Raw genomic sequence first — 19,351 nt, forward strand, 5'->3', positions numbered from 1 at the left:
AGCCAAGATGACCCCGGTCACATGTTGATAACCCGTTTGCCACCGAGACCCATCGGGAGCTTCAGGAATGGGGACTCTGTTCCTGCAAAGGACGAGAATCCCGGGCCTATGATATATTCTGGGCTCGGAAAAGACATGCCGTGGTGCAGGGATACAAAGAAAATTTCTTCTTACTTTGTTCTTTTCTTAGATCGTGGCTTTGCCCTTCGGGGTACCCCGTCGTATTACTATTGCGACCGTGCTACTACCTGGGTATGTATGAGCTAACTTATGTATACAGGATGGACCCCATCACGATGGCAGATTCCAAATAAAATCCAATGCTCCACCCTCATACATTGGAAATTGACATCCATGGGTCATGCCAAATGGTGCCATTGAGGGATCGAACGGCAGGGAAAGCCAGTCATCTGCGCCAATGTCGTTCAAGGAGGGAATGAATCCCAGGTCTGGCGTCACATCCTGCGATGCCTGAGCGCTCGGGGGATTTGACCGATCGCCAGCGTCCGGCCAAGGAGGGGGTCCCATAGATGATCTTCGTGTAGCAACTTGGCTATTTTTCGCAGCCCTCGAGGATGCTATTAGATTATGGCGCAAGCGCGAAACGTGCATTTCTAGTAGTGTCGCATAGCGAGTACTCAGATGCACATCGTCCAAAGCATTTGATTTGAGTGCTTTGATGCTCCTTTCGAGTACGTCGAGTGATTCTTGGAGCTTTGCTTGCCGAGTCCCCAGGCTCAACGCTTTCATCAAAAAGATCGAGGCGCTGGTGATGCGAAGGACAATTCGAACTGGCGTGAAGCGCAATGCCCCCGCTTCGGCTAGATGGGTTACTTTCTGCAGGATCTGGCTACATCCATCGATGACCTCTTGAATGTATTCGTAGTCTGTCGGGTCGATGGTCATAGGTCGCACTCCGTCAAAGTTGTTGGGATCGTTCTCTGCGACGGCACGCTCCACTACAGCTTGCATTCCCACCGAATGGGTGTAAACGCGGACGAAATTGTATTCGATGAAGAGATCGTTGTAAAATGCTTGATCCAGCACCTGGGGCTGTAGATACTTGTCTTTCCATTGGTTGAGTAGAGGTCGGAAGTGTTCAAGAAGGCCAACATATCGGCCGCTGTGCAGTTGCTGGCGTGCAAATGCAGGCGAAGGGAAGAACATATCAGTGACAGATTTGGCTAGCTTGGTCAGCTCGATCCATGAATCCATGAAAGTCAACCACGTGCCACCCGGTTGGCTTAGTCCTGGTGGCTTTCGTCCGCCAAGAATAGCGTGGTTTAATGACTGGGGGATTGGTGACATGCATCCGATCCGCCAGGCTAATTGATTGATATACACATATAGCAAACGTTGGACGCGTTGCCAACGAAGTGACATTTGATCTCTCCATTCTGTTTCTTCGACTGGCGAGCTACTTTCTTCTGTCTCAAAGATGCCAAGCTCGTGTGCAAGGGAGAGTGCACACCCAAGCAGCATCCAAGACATCTGGTCAGATCGGCGTGCTGGCTCAATCATATCGTCCACCCAGCGATTGCCGTGCGCGGAGCTGGACTCACCATATTCATGCGTGCTGGGGGCTGTTGGGATCAAATCATCATCCCATCCATCCGTCTCAGGCGGGAAATGCAGGGAGCGAGGATGCCATTCTGACATTAACAGAAGTGCTTCCACCGTACCAAGGCTCCGCACTTTAGATTTAGTAGATTTTTCTTGACCAAATATCAGTCTCATCGTTAATTGCTGGCAATGTTGCCAGAGTCGATGGTGGATAAAGAAATTTCTTGATTCTCCTCCCGCTCCAGGAAGAACGTGATATCGAGACGAGATCATGAGGATGGTGCAGCACAGGACTGGTTCTCGAGTAATCAACCAGTAATGATATCGGTGGTTGGCATAGAAATCTGTCAGAATTGGAGATAAACAGGACATATTCTTAAAGAATCTAGTTCCAGTCAGTGCTTATTTGCCAGGGGTATTGGACATATCAGGCAACACACAGATCAATAAAAGTGACGGCCTCTCTGGCAGTAAACCAACCCATCTTCACAAACCGACAAGCCTCCCAGACATTCAAAGTATCTTGAGTCACGGCGGATAGCTGTACAGGATGTATCACCCGTGCCACCGGCTCAAACGCGGCATCGTAATTTCTGGGTGTCTGATCATAAGGACTCGGGCCTGCCGATGGAGGCCCTGGTATCGGTTCAGAACTAGTATCAGCATGGTTACCTTCCTGGGCAGTTGCTGCCTCGAAGAGAATATTGAGTGCATCATTGCCACTTGCAACTACAGTGCGCATCATAGAAGTCGCGAGTGTGGGGCCTGAGCGGTGCGTATTGTTTTCAGACCCATGAGAGGGAGATTGATCAGATTGTGGAGGTCCTACAGACGAATGATCGTAAGAGTCCCGATGAGACCCCCGTCGATCCTGTTGATATGGCCATGATGACTGAAAGTTGGGCTGCTGGTAATTGGGCTCGGGTACAGAGCGGCTTATTTCGCCTGCATGATGCGGCTGCTGGTTCTGTCCTTGTGCGACAGCCGCGCCGTCAGGTGAAGTCCCCATTGACAGCCTGATATGCCGAGGTGATACACCCGGCTCATAGCTCTCAGGTGATCGCGCTAAAACTTGACCATTTAGACAGACGATCTCGAAGCATTGTAATTTTAGCGCACCTCGCTTGCGGGATCTTTCCCAGGCCCGTTTCTCGGGGAAAACACATTCCCTTAGTTCTCTGCGACAGCGCGCACATGGTGGGCCGATCGGCAGACCGTCTGGACCGGTCCCTAGGTCGCATTTTGCCTTCCGTTGCCGACAAGGAATGCATGCCTTGTATGTGCGTTGATACGGCTTGTCCGGCCGAGATGGCCTGACACCATCCATAACCGTTCCTGGGCGAACTAGGTAGCGCTGAAGTGGATGCTGTGGGTATTTCGTGAAGCGGTGGATAACACCCTGGAGAAGGAGGACGACGATGGAAAACTACCCGGCGCTACCCGCCCCAAGTTGTGTCCCCCGTCAGCACCGCACCTTCACCAATGTACTTCCGTATAGTTATGGAGAATTGGAATAGATTTAAAATGAATATCGGGATTGTTTTTTATTTGTCCACCTTAGTCTACCTTACTGGTTCTCTTTTATCTAGACATAGAAGTTACCTGAGTCCACCGACCTACTGGGGATGTTTACAGACCCCTGCATAAATAGCAACCAATGACCAATTGGAAAAGGGCCAATATGCCATATCACACGCAGAGAATTAACGGTACCTGCAACCCTGCAGGGGCTTAACACAAGGTACAGCTATACACTATGGGAAGTCAAAAGTATGTACATGTACGTAGCAGACATCAGGTAGGTATCACATATTTGCCCGGTAAACATGGCAATGTATATAAGCTGGATGGAGTGCGTGTAACGACCTGGGCATCACAGTACAACAACAAATTACTGGCCATAACTATCCAGCCAATAAGAGCAAGCACCTCGGAAGAAACGGCAGTGAGATTGTTAATATAAACATATAAACCCCCGAGGCGGAAAGGCACAGCGCTTGCACTCGGCTTCGAGATGTCGGAACGCATTCCGCACCAGCACACTGTAAACCCGCCAAGGCCCATCCTACACTCCCAAGGCTGAGGGGTACACAAGATCCGGCATATACTAATTTATCATTCTAATTTATCATAGTAAATCCAGACACAGTGTGGTTTATAAGCAGTTCATAAGCGCAACATCTCTCAGGGGAGTCTAGTATGTCTGTTGCACCCTCGTTCTTTACCCGTTGAATATCGCATAGATCGGATACAATATACCGAAAACCACAATGGCCGACGCAGTAACTCTCTACACCTATTTCCGCTCCTCCTGCTCCGCCCGACTGCGGATAGCCCTGCATCTGAAGGAAATCCCCTTCAAATCAGTGCACGTGAACCTCCTGAAGGGCGAGCAATCCACACCAGCTCACTTGGCCATCAATCCATCAGGCACAGTCCCAGCTCTTGTAATCCAGCGCGAATCAAAGTCTGTCACCATCACACAGTCTCTGGCTGCCCTCGAATACCTCGCAGAAGCATTCCCAGAGAAGGGACCTGCTCTGCTACCCCCGGCTTCGGACCCAGAGACCCGCGCCATCGTGCGCACGCTGTCAGACATTATCTCATGCGATATCCAGCCTGTCACGAACCTCAGGATCTTGAAGCGAGTTGGACCTCTGGGTGTGGACCGTGCTGTCTGGTCGAAGGATTTGATGGAGGATGGATTCAGGGCTTATGAGGCTCTTGTGAAGGGGACTGCGGGGAAGTTTAGCGTCGGGGATTCTATTACAATTGCGGATATCTGCTTGATTCCTGCTGCGTGGGGCGCTCAACGATTCGATGTTGACTTGGAGCAATTCCCAGTTACGAATGCGATTGTGAAGAATCTGGAGCTGGAGGAGGCTGTTAAGAAGGGTCACTGGAGGGCCCAGGATGATACTCCTGAGGAGTTTCGCGTGAAGGAGTAATTGAAAAACTATAAGGAGTAGATTCAATACCCACGACGAATGTTCATGAAAGATTCCCCATCCCGTTAAGACTCAGTAGAAGAACCATGGAAGGGCAGTGGTATGACGCCGCTTGGTAGCGACTCCCCTATATAACCAACACGAATTCCATAAGTCTACATCTTGAATACCAAGATTCGTTCAGTGTTGCTGTATGGGACTAGTTTATGCAGGCTATAGCAAGCTCTCTAGTGAATACAGAAGATACAAAACGGAAAATTGTAGCGTCGCAGACATCGCGCATTTATTTTATTAAATTTCATTAATCTACTGCAGCGAGACAGGGGGCAGGATGGTGCCAACGCAGTCGCCGAAGCCGACATAGTTGCCCTCTGTGCCAGCCATACCGCGCAGAATAACAGTATCACCATCCTCAAGGAACATACGCTCGGAGCCATCAGCCAACTTCAAGGGGTTCTTGCCGTTAGTCTGCTCCAAGAAACTACCCACTGACTTGGGGTCGGTGCCAGAGATCGTACCCGATCCCAGCAAATCACCAGTGCGCAAGTTGCAGCCTGTGATAGTGTGGTGGGCAACCATCTGAGGGAAGGAGTAGAGGAGGTTGCGAGCGTTGCTTTTGGAGATAATAGTGGGCTGGCCACCAGCGTTGGTGACCTCGACATCGAGAGGGATCTCGTAGGCACCGTCGGCGCGCTTCTCGCGCAGGTAGGGGAGCAGAGACTCGCGGTTGGCGGGCTCGAGACCGGGGGCACGGAAAGGCTCCAGAGCATCAATCAGGACCACCCAGGGGGTGATGGTGGTACCGAAGTTCTTTGCATTGAAGGGGCCGAGAGGGATGTACTCCCAGGCCTGGATATCACGGGCGGACCAATCGTTCATGAGAACGAGACCGAAAATGTGGTCCTCGGCCTCGTCAACGGAGACGGGCTTGCCGAGGTCATTGGGCTTGCTGATGAAGCAAGCAAGCTCCAGCTCGATGTCGAGCTTCTTGCAGGGGGAGAAAGTAGGCACCTTGGGGTCGACGGTAGGATTTGCCAGGATCTGTCCCTGGGGGCGGTGGAGGGGGTGCCTGAAGCTACGACTGAGGATGCACGACCGTGATAGGCCACGGGCAGGTGCTTATAGTTAGGCTGAAGAGCGTTGTCGGGGCCACGGAAGAGGACTCCAATGTTGTATGCATGGTTCATGCCGGCGTAGAAATCGGTGTAATCACCAATCTGCATGGGGACATGGTTTGTGACTTGGGAGAGGGGCAGTAGGGCTGCCTCCCGGAGGGCAGCATTATCCTTGAGAATTTGGGGGAATTTTGTGTCGGCGCGGAAGATGTTCTGGATGTATTCGCGCACTTCACGGTGCACAGGGCGACCAAGTGCAGCGAAGTCATTCAAAGTTGGCTGCTTGAAAACCGCCAAGTGCTGCTGAATAGCGGGCAGGTGTGAGAAACCTCCACAAGAAGCAAATGTGCTCAGGTTCAAAGCATGATCACCGATGGCAATGGCAGGCACTTTTGATGCGGATTCCGTTGAGATGATGCCGAACGGGATGTTGGCCAACGAAAAGGGCGAGGTCTTGGGAATCTGGAACCACGAAGCCATGATGAATGAATTGAGGAGATTTGAAGAAGAAACAAAATCAACCCCCGTGAACTCCTGAACTACATGTACCTGGAAAATGTTCAGCCCCGCGATGGAGAGCGGAACAGCGCCGCACTCCCCCGCATCCAGCCGACGCGGAAACAAAGGATAATCGCGGGAATTCACATCCCCGCGGAATCCTATGAAATGGGACGACACTCGATTCGGTTCTTTGCAACATACATAGCTCGCAGCTAAGGGCCTGATTTGAATTCGTTGCAAACATAGCGGGGCTTCCAACAGCATCACAACACATCCGTCATCATGCCTGTCACTAACTTCGCCCACCCTGATCCCTACAAGTACCAGACCGGCTTCGACTCGCACCAGGAGTATGTATTCCATAGGATTGAAATGGAACCCCAATTGATAAGTAAACCAGAACCGAAGCCGTCGAGGGAGCTCTGCCCATCGGCCAGAATTCCCCACAGAAGGCTCCCCATGGGCTCTATACCGAGAAGCTCTCGGGTACCGCATTCACTGCCCCTCGCCATGAAAACAAGCAGACCTGGGTATACCGGATCCTGCCCGCAGCAGCTCACGAGAACTTCGTTGAGGAAGATGTCGGCTCCTACCACACCAAGATGACGACCGAGGCCAGCAAGCTTCACCACATTCCCAACCAGCTCCGCTGGAACCCATTCGACCTCGATGAGCAAGTCGACTGGGTCCATGGATTGCACTTGATCGCAGGCTCTGGAGACCCCACCCTGAAGCAAGGTCTCGGAATTTTGCTCTATGCCGCCGGCAAGGATATGGGCAAGGAGGCCTTCTACTCTTCGGATGGCGACTTCCTGATTGTGCCCCAGCACGGTGTGCTGGACATCCAGACAGAGCTCGGTCGCATTATTCTGCGCCCAAATGAGATCTGTGTCATCCCCCGCGGTGTGAGGTGAGTTTGTTTCATCAACAAAAATTCAATATTCAATTACTAATTCCTCCCATCAGATACCGAGTGACCCTCCCCGACGGACCTGTCCGAGGCTACATTTGTGAACTATACCAGGGCCATTACGAGCTCCCCCAGCTGGGCCCCATTGGATCCAACTGCCTGGCCAATCCCCGCGATTTCCAGTCCCCAGTCGCCGCCTTCGACGATGAAGAAGAAAGCGAATATAAGCTGTACACCAAGTTCAATAACACGCTCTTCTCCGCCCGACAGAACCACACTCCCTTCGACGTCGTCGCCTGGCACGGCAACTACTATCCCTTTAAGTACGATCTAGGCCGATTCAACACTATTGGTTCGATCTCATTCGATCACCCTGACCCCTCTATCTTTACTGTTCTGACTGGCCCATCGGACCACGCTGGTACCGCCATCGCTGATTTCGTTATCTTCCCTCCTCGCTGGCTTGTGGCAGAGAACACTTTCCGTCCACCTTGGTACCACCGCAACACCATGTCTGAATTTATGGGTTTGATCAGCGGTGACTACGACGCAAAGGTTGGCGGTGGTTTCAAGCCCGCGGGTGCTAGTTTGCACAATGTCATGAGTGCCCATGGCCCTGACTCGGGTGCATTTGAGGGCGCTAGCAATGCCGAGTTGAAGCCCCAGAAGGTCGGAGATGGAAGTATGGCTTTCATGTTTGAGAGGTGAGTTTAATATCCATGCTTGTCACCAAATCTGTCTTCTTACATCTGCTAACAATATCTTAGTACTCTCATGGTTGGTGTCTCCGAATGGGGTCTTAAGCAGTGCCAAAAGGTCCAGCCCGAATATAATGAGCACAGCTGGACGCCTCTGCAGCGACACTTTGTCAACCCCAACAAGAAGGCTTAAAAGGCAGGGCTGAAGCACTGCAAGCATGAAAAGAAATATATGCTCTACCCATTATCAATTAGTTACTACGTCCTAGGAAGATACCGGAATTCAACAAGTTTTCACAATCCGCTTTATGCGTTCTTAAAGAATTCAAAATGCAAAGCTCATAAATTCAATTCTCTAATAATTTATGATCTCGACCCCTCAAGCTCCTTCTTCATAGCCTCCTTCACAATAGCCCCACACATCTTCGCGTAAGGATTCGTCTGTACAGCAAGCTGCTGCGCGACCTTATTTCCGTAGCGACCCCCAAAAAAGAAATCCCGACTAGCCATCTCCTCGAGCTGATCAGCGGAAAGACTCCGCAAACGCTCTGGGCCCGCCTCGTCATCATTGCCAAGCCCCTTCTTTACGCGAGCCGCTTTGAGAAGCAAATACCCCCGATGCGTGTGCGCATCGGCTAATAGCCGTGCTTGGCTTGTTGATACTGGATCAGCAGGAGAGGCGGGTGTAGCCAGCGTGATAGCTTGGCCGAGGTCTGAGAAAATGCGGGAGCAAAGCTGGGAGGTTTGGGGGGCGAAGAGGGCAGCATCGGCTAGTTCGGTGTCGGTACTTGGAGCATTATCCGCTTCTTTGTTGTAGATCAGATCGACTAGCAGGCGGAGTGTCTGTGCTCGGTTTGTATATGCGGAGGGGTATGTTGGATGTTCACTGAGGAGGATGTCGAAGTTGTTCAGTGCTGACTTGAGTATCTCTTCATTTGGTGATTTATCTGGTTGCAATTCGCGGATGATGTCTGTTTCGCGTTGTTTGAGGGATACCAGATCTGCCTCGGATATGTTCAGAGATGATGGCCATGAGGCGAGTGAGGGGTCGATGGTAATTCCAGATGAGGGAGAGGATTCAGCATCGAATAGAGCTTGTAGCACAGCCGAATCATTAGATGTTAATGATGGGCGGGCACTTGTGATCGATGTCATATTGAGATTTAGTCGTTGTTGAGGTGAGAGTTTGGGAGTGTGAGCCAACTCAGAACGGGATAAATATTATCTCAATGAGAGAGACCAAAATAAGCGTGAGATCTGAATTCGAGAAGCTCAGAAGCAGATCTCGCGCGGGTATTTTGACGATCACAGCGGGTCGGATATCTCCGGATATTTCGATCTCCTGGCGTAGCCGGCCGCTTGGGAGCTACGCCGTGGCGTCAAGGTGTCAATAACCAAAATAGACGAGCGATTACATCCGCGAAAATGAAGTCACGGTTACCGGAGGCACTTTACATACAATTTAAAAGGCCAGGGTAACGTGAATTGGGGTGGTACAAAACTACTAAGCTGACCCCGTTTCTCACCTTCTACATCCATCTTTGATCTTTGAAACACCAAACCCATCAACACATACATACGAAATCCAGCAGAATGGCCCCTTCAGCTATTTCCAATACTCCTCCACCCTCAGCGGCGAGTGGTACATCTTCAGTAGCCAGCTACCGGGGCTACGACCATGTTCACTGGTACGTTGGCAATGCCAAGCAAGCTGCAAGCTACTACATCACTCGCATGGGCTTCAAGCGTATTGCCTACAAGGGCCTTGAGACTGGCAGCCGTAATATCTGCTCTCATGTCATCCGCAACGGGGATATCACATTCATTCTGACCTCCCCACTGCGATCTCTCAGTCAGATCGATCGTTTCGATCCCGAAGAGCAGGCCGAGCTGAAGGAGATTCACGAGCATCTCGAGAAGCACGGTGACGCAGTGAAGGATGTGGCTTTCGAAGTTGACAATGTCGATGCTGTTTACTTTGCCGCTGTGAAGAACGGTGGCAAGTCTGTCTCTAAGCCTAAGATCCGTGAGGATAAGGACGGCCATGTCAAGACTGCTACTATCCAGACTTACGGAGAAACCACCCACACGCTCATTGAGCGAAGCCAATATCAGGGAATTTTTATGCCTGGATATCGTGCGGAGGTTGGCAGTGAAGATCCCATTTTGCAGTTCTTGCCTGGTGTTCATCTCAAGAATATCGATCACTGTGTCGGCAACCAAGACTGGGATGAGATGGATAAAATCTGCAAATAGTGAGTTACGATCTGGACTGTCATATTTGACTCTCTGAACTGACATGATTATGTAGCTATGAGCAAGCACTTGGCTTCCACCGTTTCTGGTCTGTCGACGACAGCCAAATCTGCACGTAAGTGTCATCAACATGTGTTTTCCATTTCCTCGAACACCATCACTAACATGAATATTACAGTGAATTCTCTGCTTTGAAGAGTATCGTCATGGCTTCTCCCAACGAGGTTGTCAAAATGCCCATCAACGAACCAGCAAAGGGCAAGAAGCAATCCCAGATCGAAGAATACGTGGACTTCTATAACGGTGCCGGTGTGCAACACATTGCACTCCACACCGACGATATCATCCGTGATATCACCAACCTCAAGGCCCGTGGTGTTGAGTTTATCAAGGTCCCCGAAACATATTACATTGATATGCAAGCTCGCTTGAAGCAGTCCGGCCTCGTGCTGAAGGAGAGCTTCGAGACCATTCGCAGTTTGGATATTTTGATTGATTTCGATGAGGGTGGCTATCTGCTGCAACTCTTCACCAAGGTATGTGAAAACGACGGATGGCGAATTTTGTGAATATATACTAACTCAACATACAGCACATGATGGATCGACCAACTGTGTTCATTGAGATTATCCAGCGCCACAACTTCGAGGGCTTCGGAGCTGGAAACTTCAAGTCACTATTTGAGGCTATTGAGCGAGAGCAGGAGCTTCGTGGTAACTTGATTTAAAGTCAAAAGGCATCTGGCTAGGAGGGATTTGGGCTTCTTCTTTTGGTGGGCCCCTTACAATGTGGGCATTTGCATCGTGGATTTAGCGAACTTGATGACTTTCAATGACAATTTTATAACTGTCCCATGATTGGAAATTGTAACTCGAGTCGATACTTGGAATCACAGGAATGGTCAATTTTTGCAGGTTTAGCTCCCAATAGAACCTCGCCTAAAAAGGGGCAGTTTGCCCTGTTGTATGGAGGGTATGTGACACTAGCCTTTGCCCAACTCTACCATCGGTTTCCTGTTTTAGAAGTAGACTCTTTCCGTGCCCTGCTTGCCCTCTGATCCTCCGAATGTTCTCGACAGCTGCACCGCATTGTTGATACTCCGCCGTCAAATATCTGTCCTCGGTGATCGAGTTATCCAACTCCGAAGCACAAGTAAAGATACCCGATATCCTTCCCAAATCCAAACCCTGCATCGCGCTGTCTATTCCTCATATGCAGTATCCCAAATCCCACATGCCATCCATTCCGCCTCGTTTTGCTCGTATCGTCGAAACGAATCGACTCGATAGCTTCAAGCCTGCCAGTGGGCTCTATGTCGCAACGATCGTCTGCATCAACATTCAACATCGGTCATGAGGCCACAGGCATCTCTCATGCAAGCCTACTATACCTTTGAATCTCACGCCGAACCAACCAGAATGCAAGATTAATCAGATGATGAACGAAAATGACATAGAGGATCTCATCACCAATAGCGACCATTGCATCGACGCCGTGGTTGCTCAAGACGAAGAAAAGGTGGTCAATCCAGTTTGCGTTCTCCGGGGGATAGGATAATTCGCGGACAGGCTGAGCGGTCTGGTTAGATATCAGGCGAGATGCCATCTTGAGTGGGCCGATGTAGAATATAACTGTAATCTGGATCAGTATGAAGGCAGAGAAAGGCCGAAGCAAGACTCACTAGCAAGGCTCAAAAAGCAAGTAGCTCCAAAGATAATAGGCGGTATGATGGAAGGCATTTTGGATCAGTGTGGTTTCTTGGAGTTGGTGAAAGATGAGGTTTTGATTGATATCGTGTCTCTGGGTTGTTTTGTACATGGCAGGTGTCTTCAGTTGGAAGGTCCGATGCTCAAGATAAAAGGAAGCAAGTACAACCAGATCGGTGTTGAATTCATCGATCATTGCAAAGCGAAGAATTCTTCTCTTCAAACAAAAGACCGAAAAAGCATACTTATACCTAAGTAGGTGATTCCTTGGTGAGTGAATATAGATCTCAACAACATAAGGGGGATCATTGATCCATGCTCAGTTGGCTGACAGCGTAGGGCTAATCATGTTCTGCTATACATAGTATGGAAAATAACCTCACATATATTTCATAATGCTTTAGGTGCTGCTCTGAGATATGTATTCGTTAACTCCACTCAAGTTTCCATGTCATCTACTTCCGCTTCGAGGAGCTCGAAGTGGGAGCATTTCCTCCACGTCGCTTGTACTTCCTCGGATCTAGCGTCTCATTAGCCGACCACATTTACAACCCAAGGAGTCTGTAATAGCACATACCTTTCCGGCTCATCAAAGCTCGATTTCTCGTTCCCTTTCCGCCCTCCCAGAACCCACTACCTGCCTTCCCGATGAGGACCGCTTTGCAGATACCGCAGTTCTCAGGTCTGTAGATTTGCTCCCGTGAACAGTAGCCACAGATCATGCGGTTCGCATGTTCATTCGGGTGATCAGTCTCTGCATCGTGGCATCTAGATAAACCGATCAGCATTCATGTAGCGAAGAGAAGAGAGGACCGTGTGAGAGAGTCATACTTATCGCAAGGAAACACCTTTGAGCAGCAGCTGAATCTGTAGGGGGTCAGTATAACCTGTTTGTTGAGGTGACAGCATCTGGAAGGTGTCACGTACCTGAACCAGCGCTGGCTCTTGGAATAGTGCTGGCAACGACCACGGCGTGGAAGCTCTTGTCCAGCGACAATTCCGAGGACTTCCCGAGACTAATAAATTGGTTAGATTTTGCCACGATATTGTTTGGTAGATTGAGCAAACCTTTCTTTTGAGGGGCAGAGCTCCACGAGCAGTGACTAGATAATACAGTAATGAGTGAATAGTCCCCTGAAAGTTCAATATGAAGGTACTCACATGCTGCACTTCCCACCAAAAGGAATTTGACTTCAGGAATCTTGAAGACTGTAATTTGGACATCTTAGCAGTCAATCAATAAAAGGATTGTATCAGAACTCACCCATCTTGCGATGACATTGGCGACAAATAGACATGGCGCTCTCGCCTCGAACTGCAGGTACACCCGGTGCCGGATGGGCAGTCGAGCACTCAGAACATGTTGGAATGAAGTCACTATGAAGGTTTCGGTCAACAAAAGGCCAATCCAGGAAACGAAAAAGAGAACCAACCTAAGAAGCATGTCTCCGATTGTACAGCCGTCCAGATCGAGGTAGCCAGCACGGTTAGCATGAGAGTGCATCAACTGTTTCCGGAAGGCTGAGGAATTAAATGTCAGCAAACACCTCACAAGGAGAATTTAATCGACCGTGAACTCACCAACGCTCATATTGTTAGCACACTTTTTGCACGACTCCATCTTTGGCATCATGCCCTTCTCATCGGTGACCTGTGGCACATTTTTAATGTCGGCCGACACCTTACACCTTTCGCATTTGACGGTGATATTGAGACATGTGAGCTCAAGCAGCTCAATACCGTAGAGCTCCAGGAATGGGAATGAAAGCGCGACGCCGCGTCCAGGCGCGTTGTTATCCACTGATGCCGGAACGGGCGCGCCGCCTTCTTCGTCACCCTCTGAATCTGAATACTCATCTTCATCGTAGCTCGACTCGTCTGATGTTCCCTCGGCACCACTGTGGGAATCGGGAACTGACCATTCAGGTGGCCGAGGGATGACAACAAGATGTGGGCGGTCATCAGCATCCTGGGTTGAGGGTGCAACCGGTGGATTCGCGGGCTCCTCTTCTACCTCATACTCGTCCACTTCAACACTAGGAGGCACGACCCCGGCAGTCTCCTGCTCTTCTGGTAAAGGTGTTTCAGCGAATTTATGAATGTTGCTCGCCAGGTAGTTGACCTGAGACACCAAGCTCAGCTGGGAAGTTTGTTCAACCCACTGAGTGAATCCCAGTTCCGTGGCTTTCACTTCTGGGCCTTCAACTCCCTGCAGCTTAATTGAGCTGTGCTCGAGAGGGTAGAGCTGTGGCACAATTAACTTCACAGTTTTGAGTGCTTGGAGCGATCGAGGCAGACGGTCCTTTTTGATTGGCTGGATGGGAATGGCATAAGCCTTGCCATCTTGTAACTTTTGGAACATTGGAAGTCTGCCAAGACGCGCTTCCAGCTGCTTTGTTTCGGCAGCTCGTCTCTTCTCAGCTGTAGCCTTTGCTTCAGCTGTGTGTCTGGGTACGACAACCCGTGGTTGGACTGGCTTAGCAGATGCAATAGGTCTTGGAATAGGAGCTTGAGCCGAGCTCAACTGGCTAATGGCCTTTTCCGGAATCTTGGTGGATTCTTTGGCTGCGGAGCCATCACCGACATTTGCAAAGAACTTCAGCGTTGGTCCACGATCCAGAGATGTGAGCAATGGTTCAAGTCTTTTGTCCAAACTATTGAGCCATCCCAGTAGGGTTCCCCGTCCATTGGTGCGGTAAGTGAAATCGACAATTTCATCAAAGCCTCGGACCACGTTTGCTTGGTATGCAGCTTCCATTTCAGAATTTGTGATTGCAAGTGTGGGCCGCACCTTGGGATACGAAGTAGGAACATGGAGGACACATTGAAGCCTCTCAAGCTCAAATGGGAAGTCTGGATCAGAAGGTACCAGCCCAAACGTCAAAGTAGAACCTCGACTATCATTTACTTCCTGTGGGCGGTAGCGCCGCCTCAATTGATTGATTTGGAACTCTCTTGGATCTGACTGCTCCAATTTAGAGACTGGTCGTTGGGGTTGAACAGGGGCTGAAGTAGTGGACCTCTGCTTCGATTGATTCCCACTAATGTTCAATTTATGAGTCTCGGCGACAATCTTTTGTGCCGAATCTGAAGTTTCATCGCCTGAAGCCGGTTTGGGTGTCTGCTGTTCCGATGAAGATTGCCTAGGCTCAATGGCCGAAGCATCATGCACATACGGACAAGCTGCTCCAAGTCGACATCCTTTAATGATATTAGCATATGCCCAAAATGACACACAGTCATCTATGCGATAACCAAAAACACGTAATACAGGCGCGAAGAATTAGGGCACGGGTACTCCGTATATCATGCAATTTTGCTCATAGCGTCGGGATTATTAACCCTTTTGGTGAACCCGGCAGGTACTGTATACAGATATTTCCCAAATAGCCTGTTCGAGGTACCCGAGATACACTGGTCCCGTATTCAATGACGCGTCGATCATTGCAGAGACCAAATAGGCCAGAAGCCCTTACGAACATGAACTCAGAACGCGGACTCACCTTTCTTGGTTTTGAAAAAGCGACATTTCTGCCGCCTGGTCGATGACTGGCGAGCAGTACTCGTTTCGCCAGTGGATGCAACGCCATGCGACCGGGCCACTGACAACTCATCAGTTGTCAAGGAGGACGGCAGCTCTGTACCTGTTCAACGAAAGTATGAGCGTGTGATCAAAAAGGGTACGGCCCGCGGAGTCCGACCCAGGCGTATTGCGAGCCAGATAGGGACCGTATACGCCAACCAAGTACGGAGTACTCCGTACCAGGAGATAACATGGGGGATGACAGGCTTTGTGGCTGATGCAACCTGTAGTGCATGGACATGTAACAGGGGCGCTGAAAATACGAAAGTTTGGAAGGCCCCCGAGAATCCGCACAAGTAGATCTCATGGAATTGATTGGGACATAAAGCCTCCGACTCCATGGCTTTCGCACGCCAATAATAGAATCCGGGCTTACCTTGAAGCTGGGGTCCTGGACCCGCATTGTCGTCAAATGACCTATTTTCCATGCTGAAACTGAGCCTCGAGCCGTTCTGCGAAAGACGATGCAGAATTGGGGATGGGTCCTGGATGGTGACGCGCGCTGCCAACGCAGAGATCGGGTGACCTTGAAGAGATCGACAGGACCAGATCTGCACAGCAAGTAAGCCGAGATGTGCGACCGGCTGAATTCGATCAGAAGTGACGGCGCTAAAGCAGCAAAAAAGAGGATCGACAAGTTCTGAGAACACCGAGGCAAGGAGATACACGTGATGTCAACGTGCGACTCGCGGTGTTGTGTTCAGAGACGAAGCTATACGGAGTACAGGAGGTTATATCTTGTAGGGCAGCTGTTTACGCCTTCACGAAGCGCCAAGACTTTGGCGGCACCGATGATCTCATTTGACTCACACAGCACTTTGCCCCAGTCACTTCGAGTCATCCTGTTCTGTTTCAATTTGAGCTTGATCTTTTGATTAATGGAACAGCTTGATTGGTGCAATAGATGGTCTCTGTCTATTCCATCATAACTATCCAGGTAATTATTGGTCAGAACAGCTCGAGACGATATTAACAGGCGTTAGAACTACCCGCGGAACATGTTACTACGATCCATTTGTCTGGCATGGCTAGAAGGGTGAATCTATTAGCCATACGTTTGCAGCATGTCAATCACTCTCTTCCTCGCCGTTGTATATCGTTTGTGTCACAACCGTACTTCCTGTGATCCAACGCTCTGTTGGGCATCGGAAACCGCGGACATCAATATTCTGCCAACGTCGTACAATATATCGATCGAGCCTCGGGCAATTCGGAATGAGGAATAATCAAAAGTTAGTCCCTCGGTGATATCTAGCGCCATCAAGCGTTTTTTGAAGCAAATATCTCGATCACCCGCTGGAAGGCCATCATGGAACGAACCCAGAGACCCTCGGCCATGCTCACTCTCTTCATCCTCCCCAAAGGCCGAAGAATCAGAGCAAGCCGTCCTATTCAAGCTTTTCCGGTATGCAATGGTAATTTGAAGGCTTTGAACGATCATTATATCCAAAATCTGACGTCGCCTCCATCGCGCACTGCCCGTGATGCTGTGGCAATGACCATGTACACAATTCTTCAAAAACAACGATTTTCCAGGTGAACTTCGGGAAATTTGCAGCTCTCGCATCTCGCAATGATCAGAACAACCAGAAGTTATCGCAACCAAATATGCCTTACTCCGTCAAGCAGAAAGATGTTCCGCAGTGTTAGTCGGGCCGACATAAAGCTAGCAGGGATTATCAGCGATCAACACCCTTCTGACTATTGCTTCACTGGTCCGTAAGCACTAATACAGAAATGTATTACTTCTAGCGTCAAACATCTGCCGACAAGACAAACCCATCAAAAGCACCAAGCAAACCCGGAATCCGGAATCCGATCTACTAACAGGGGTTCAGATATTAAATCCAGAGCGCGCCTTATCTCCTGCGCCCATGCCGGGGGATATCCCTAAGGGAAAAAAAAGAGGCGACCAACGCCAACGAATCCATTACTTGAACGAAAAAAAAGATACATCCACCACGAGTAATACGACCCGAGGGCAACAAGCTCAATGCAGGATTTCTCCACCCAACACAGTCTGCATCACTCGGAGAAGATGAGGGGTTCGCCGTTCAATTTCTAGAACTGCATCCCTGCCTTCCGGCGTACGCGTTTAGCCGGGATGCAACATCGATCCACTAGAGGCAACGGCTATTTTGGTGGGGGTTTTCGCAGTCTTGACAAATGTATTGTCCCCTGAAGTACGGAGTATTGAGACATAGGACACAGACCATTCGTGCATGTAAAGTGTTCTCCGTGTTTACCCCGACATTCAGGACATGTGTAAAGACAATAAGACAATAAGACCCCAACACGAAATAGTGTGTGGAGCTGGGAACAAGACCGTGCACAATGTTCCCCTAATTCAAGGAGAAATAGAACACGTGAGACTAGCAGTTTGCCTCCATCTACTATAGATGATTGGCGATAGTTGCAACCCTACAAATGGCCCAATGTGGCCAGAGACTAAGACATAGCGGGTTTTGGCGAGGCGATCGGTCACTGACACTGTGGGCCTATGTTGTACTCCGTGCATAAAACCCTGTCAGTGGCTGCGCTAACAGAGCACCGGTTTTCTCCAGCTCAAGCCTGGAGTCACAAGATATACACTCCGTACGGAGTACTCCGTAGTCGCGTTTGAGATGAGAATCATTTCCACATGGCTGCCTATGGAATCTAGACTCGCATCACCGAATCTATGAATCCGGCAACACGCTCATGCAAAAGCTAAGCTCGTGCGCGTTGGCGAATACGGAGTACAAAGACATTGAGGAGCCTCGGGCAATCGTATTGTAAAGAGAGGTATGGAGTACTGGGAGTTCCGCTCCGCCGTACTGAGCGTTCCGTGGTATGGAAGTACGTAATGTACGTAAGGATACAATACCGTACGGGTAAGGTACACCGAAAGAGGAAAAGCGCGAATCGGACCTCAAACTCACCGGCCAACCGGATCGTCCTTCCAGAAGGCTTCCAGAACCTCGCACGGTCTTCCGTGGGTGTTGGCGCGTGTGACCATGGGTGATAGCTTGCAGTGCTTGGGTTCAAGCATCATATCGGCAATTCGAGAGATATTCATCTCCCACGCATGTTGACGCGTAGTTAGCCGTTCATTCATAATGGGGTCGTGCTTTAAATCTTCATCAGACTAGCGCCAACTGACAATATTGGCAACTTGCGGGGTTTTCGGACTACAGAGCTCCAGGGGGAGCTTATTCACGTGATGTGGTCTCCACTACAGGGCCTAGAATAATGGATTGGCCAATCACAGGGCGTGTAATTGGGGTTCTTTTTTCAGATTCTCGGTGTCACTAGGCGTTTCTGTTCTTGGTGGAGAGGAGACCGGGTATCAATTGGGCAGGGACCAATTCCGAACGCCACATTCGCATTCGGCTTCCAGCCGGATATTCATATACTGTTGTACGGAGTAGTCGGGATGATATACAGGGCTTGTGACTCGGGACACGGATGCAATGTCGTGCATTGTCGCAGAGTATGTGGAGTCGTTCGAGCAGGTGTTCATCAGAGTGTAGTATGTATTGATAATCAAAAACGGCAGGTAGCACGGAGTCTGGCTCCCTAGATTGGAGAGACAAGTCAATGGCGCCGGGCAACTATGTATAAGAACCATCCCTGCATCAAAATAAAGATCAGCTCGGCTCTAGAGCTCAAGAGACCTGGACAGGGGTAATATGGATCACGGGTTGGCCGATCATTTCATAGCGGACGATCAAAATACAATCAACAACGACATCCTGCGTGTGAAGATCATCAACCTCGAAGGTGCCTTGAGCAACCGCTGCATACGGAGTACAAGCAGCCACAATCCTTCCAAAGCGATCATCCCCTCTTTTCTAGTTGACGGGCACGCTACCCACGCATCTCGCGGCTTCCATTACGACATGGCTGCATACTCGTAGCATCGGCTTGCCGATATATTGCACGTCGGGCTCACACAACCATCATGAGCCAGTTAGGCGTCAACCATGCAATTAAAAAGGGTGTGTTCCACAATCATACTAGGCTTGCATCCAAGCACCACGCCTGTCGTCGCCTTGATCGTAGTGCGGTCCGTGGGGGGGTTCACTCGGT

The 19,351-nt window shown here is 49.9% G+C and overlaps 10 protein-coding genes across 10 annotated transcripts; 4 read left to right on the forward strand and 6 right to left on the reverse strand.

Moving 5' to 3' along the window:
* Positions 1-291: 291 nt before the first annotated feature.
* On the reverse strand, positions 292-2,890 carry N7457_008051 (uncharacterized protein; the record flags this gene model as incomplete). Its single annotated transcript, XM_057179094.1, has 2 exons — positions 292-1,948; positions 2,004-2,890. 2 exons carry the CDS (start codon positions 2,888-2,890, stop codon positions 292-294), a joined length of 2,544 nt encoding a protein of 847 aa, XP_057027480.1.
* Positions 2,891-3,833: 943 nt separating this feature from the next.
* Positions 3,834-4,511, forward strand: maiA (maleylacetoacetate isomerase MaiA; the record flags this gene model as incomplete). The annotated part of the gene is made up of 1 exon (XM_057179095.1): positions 3,834-4,511. The coding sequence occupies one exon, from the start codon at positions 3,834-3,836 to the stop codon at positions 4,509-4,511; it is 678 nt and encodes a 225-aa protein (XP_057027481.1).
* A 306-nt stretch (positions 4,512-4,817) lies between these two features.
* On the reverse strand, positions 4,818-6,106 carry fahA (fumarylacetoacetate hydrolase FahA; the record flags this gene model as incomplete). Its single annotated transcript, XM_057179096.1, has 2 exons — positions 4,818-5,558; positions 5,591-6,106. 2 exons carry the CDS (start codon positions 6,104-6,106, stop codon positions 4,818-4,820), a joined length of 1,257 nt encoding a protein of 418 aa, XP_057027482.1.
* A 303-nt stretch (positions 6,107-6,409) lies between these two features.
* On the forward strand, positions 6,410-7,928 carry hmgA (putative homogentisate 1,2-dioxygenase (HmgA); the record flags this gene model as incomplete). The annotated part of the gene is made up of 4 exons (XM_057179097.1): positions 6,410-6,477; positions 6,528-7,037; positions 7,094-7,741; positions 7,805-7,928. The coding sequence occupies 4 exons, from the start codon at positions 6,410-6,412 to the stop codon at positions 7,926-7,928; spliced, it is 1,350 nt and encodes a 449-aa protein (XP_057027483.1).
* Positions 7,929-8,098: 170 nt separating this feature from the next.
* On the reverse strand, positions 8,099-8,890 carry hmgX (the record flags this gene model as incomplete). Its single annotated transcript, XM_057179098.1, has 1 exon — positions 8,099-8,890. One exon carries the CDS (start codon positions 8,888-8,890, stop codon positions 8,099-8,101), a length of 792 nt encoding a protein of 263 aa, XP_057027484.1.
* Positions 8,891-9,328: 438 nt separating this feature from the next.
* Positions 9,329-10,718, forward strand: N7457_008056 (4-hydroxyphenylpyruvate dioxygenase family protein; the record flags this gene model as incomplete). Its single annotated transcript, XM_057179099.1, has 4 exons — positions 9,329-9,990; positions 10,047-10,106; positions 10,170-10,527; positions 10,584-10,718. 4 exons carry the CDS (start codon positions 9,329-9,331, stop codon positions 10,716-10,718), a joined length of 1,215 nt encoding a protein of 404 aa, XP_057027485.1.
* A 404-nt stretch (positions 10,719-11,122) lies between these two features.
* N7457_008057 (uncharacterized protein) lies at positions 11,123-11,730 on the reverse strand (the record flags this gene model as incomplete). The annotated part of the gene is made up of 3 exons (XM_057179100.1): positions 11,123-11,319; positions 11,377-11,622; positions 11,673-11,730. 3 exons carry the CDS (start codon positions 11,728-11,730, stop codon positions 11,123-11,125), a joined length of 501 nt encoding a protein of 166 aa, XP_057027486.1.
* A 422-nt stretch (positions 11,731-12,152) lies between these two features.
* N7457_008058 (CHY zinc finger protein) lies at positions 12,153-14,897 on the reverse strand (the record flags this gene model as incomplete). The annotated part of the gene is made up of 10 exons (XM_057179101.1): positions 12,153-12,217; positions 12,275-12,465; positions 12,529-12,564; positions 12,625-12,713; positions 12,766-12,800; positions 12,859-12,906; positions 12,962-13,074; positions 13,131-13,218; positions 13,279-14,821; positions 14,874-14,897. 10 exons carry the CDS (start codon positions 14,895-14,897, stop codon positions 12,153-12,155), a joined length of 2,232 nt encoding a protein of 743 aa, XP_057027487.1.
* A 1,692-nt stretch (positions 14,898-16,589) lies between these two features.
* On the forward strand, positions 16,590-16,930 carry N7457_008059 (uncharacterized protein; the record flags this gene model as incomplete). The annotated part of the gene is made up of 2 exons (XM_057179102.1): positions 16,590-16,685; positions 16,817-16,930. The coding sequence occupies 2 exons, from the start codon at positions 16,590-16,592 to the stop codon at positions 16,928-16,930; spliced, it is 210 nt and encodes a 69-aa protein (XP_057027488.1).
* Positions 16,931-18,197: 1,267 nt separating this feature from the next.
* N7457_008060 (uncharacterized protein) lies at positions 18,198-18,377 on the reverse strand (the record flags this gene model as incomplete). The annotated part of the gene is made up of 1 exon (XM_057179103.1): positions 18,198-18,377. One exon carries the CDS (start codon positions 18,375-18,377, stop codon positions 18,198-18,200), a length of 180 nt encoding a protein of 59 aa, XP_057027489.1.
* Between the last annotated feature and the right edge of the window lie 974 nt (positions 18,378-19,351).

The sequence above is a fragment of the Penicillium paradoxum genome (assembly GCF_028828445.1).
Source record: "Penicillium paradoxum strain IBT 22861 chromosome Unknown utg000007l_segment0_segment0, whole genome shotgun sequence".
Classification (NCBI taxonomy): domain Eukaryota; kingdom Fungi; phylum Ascomycota; class Eurotiomycetes; order Eurotiales; family Aspergillaceae; genus Penicillium; species Penicillium paradoxum.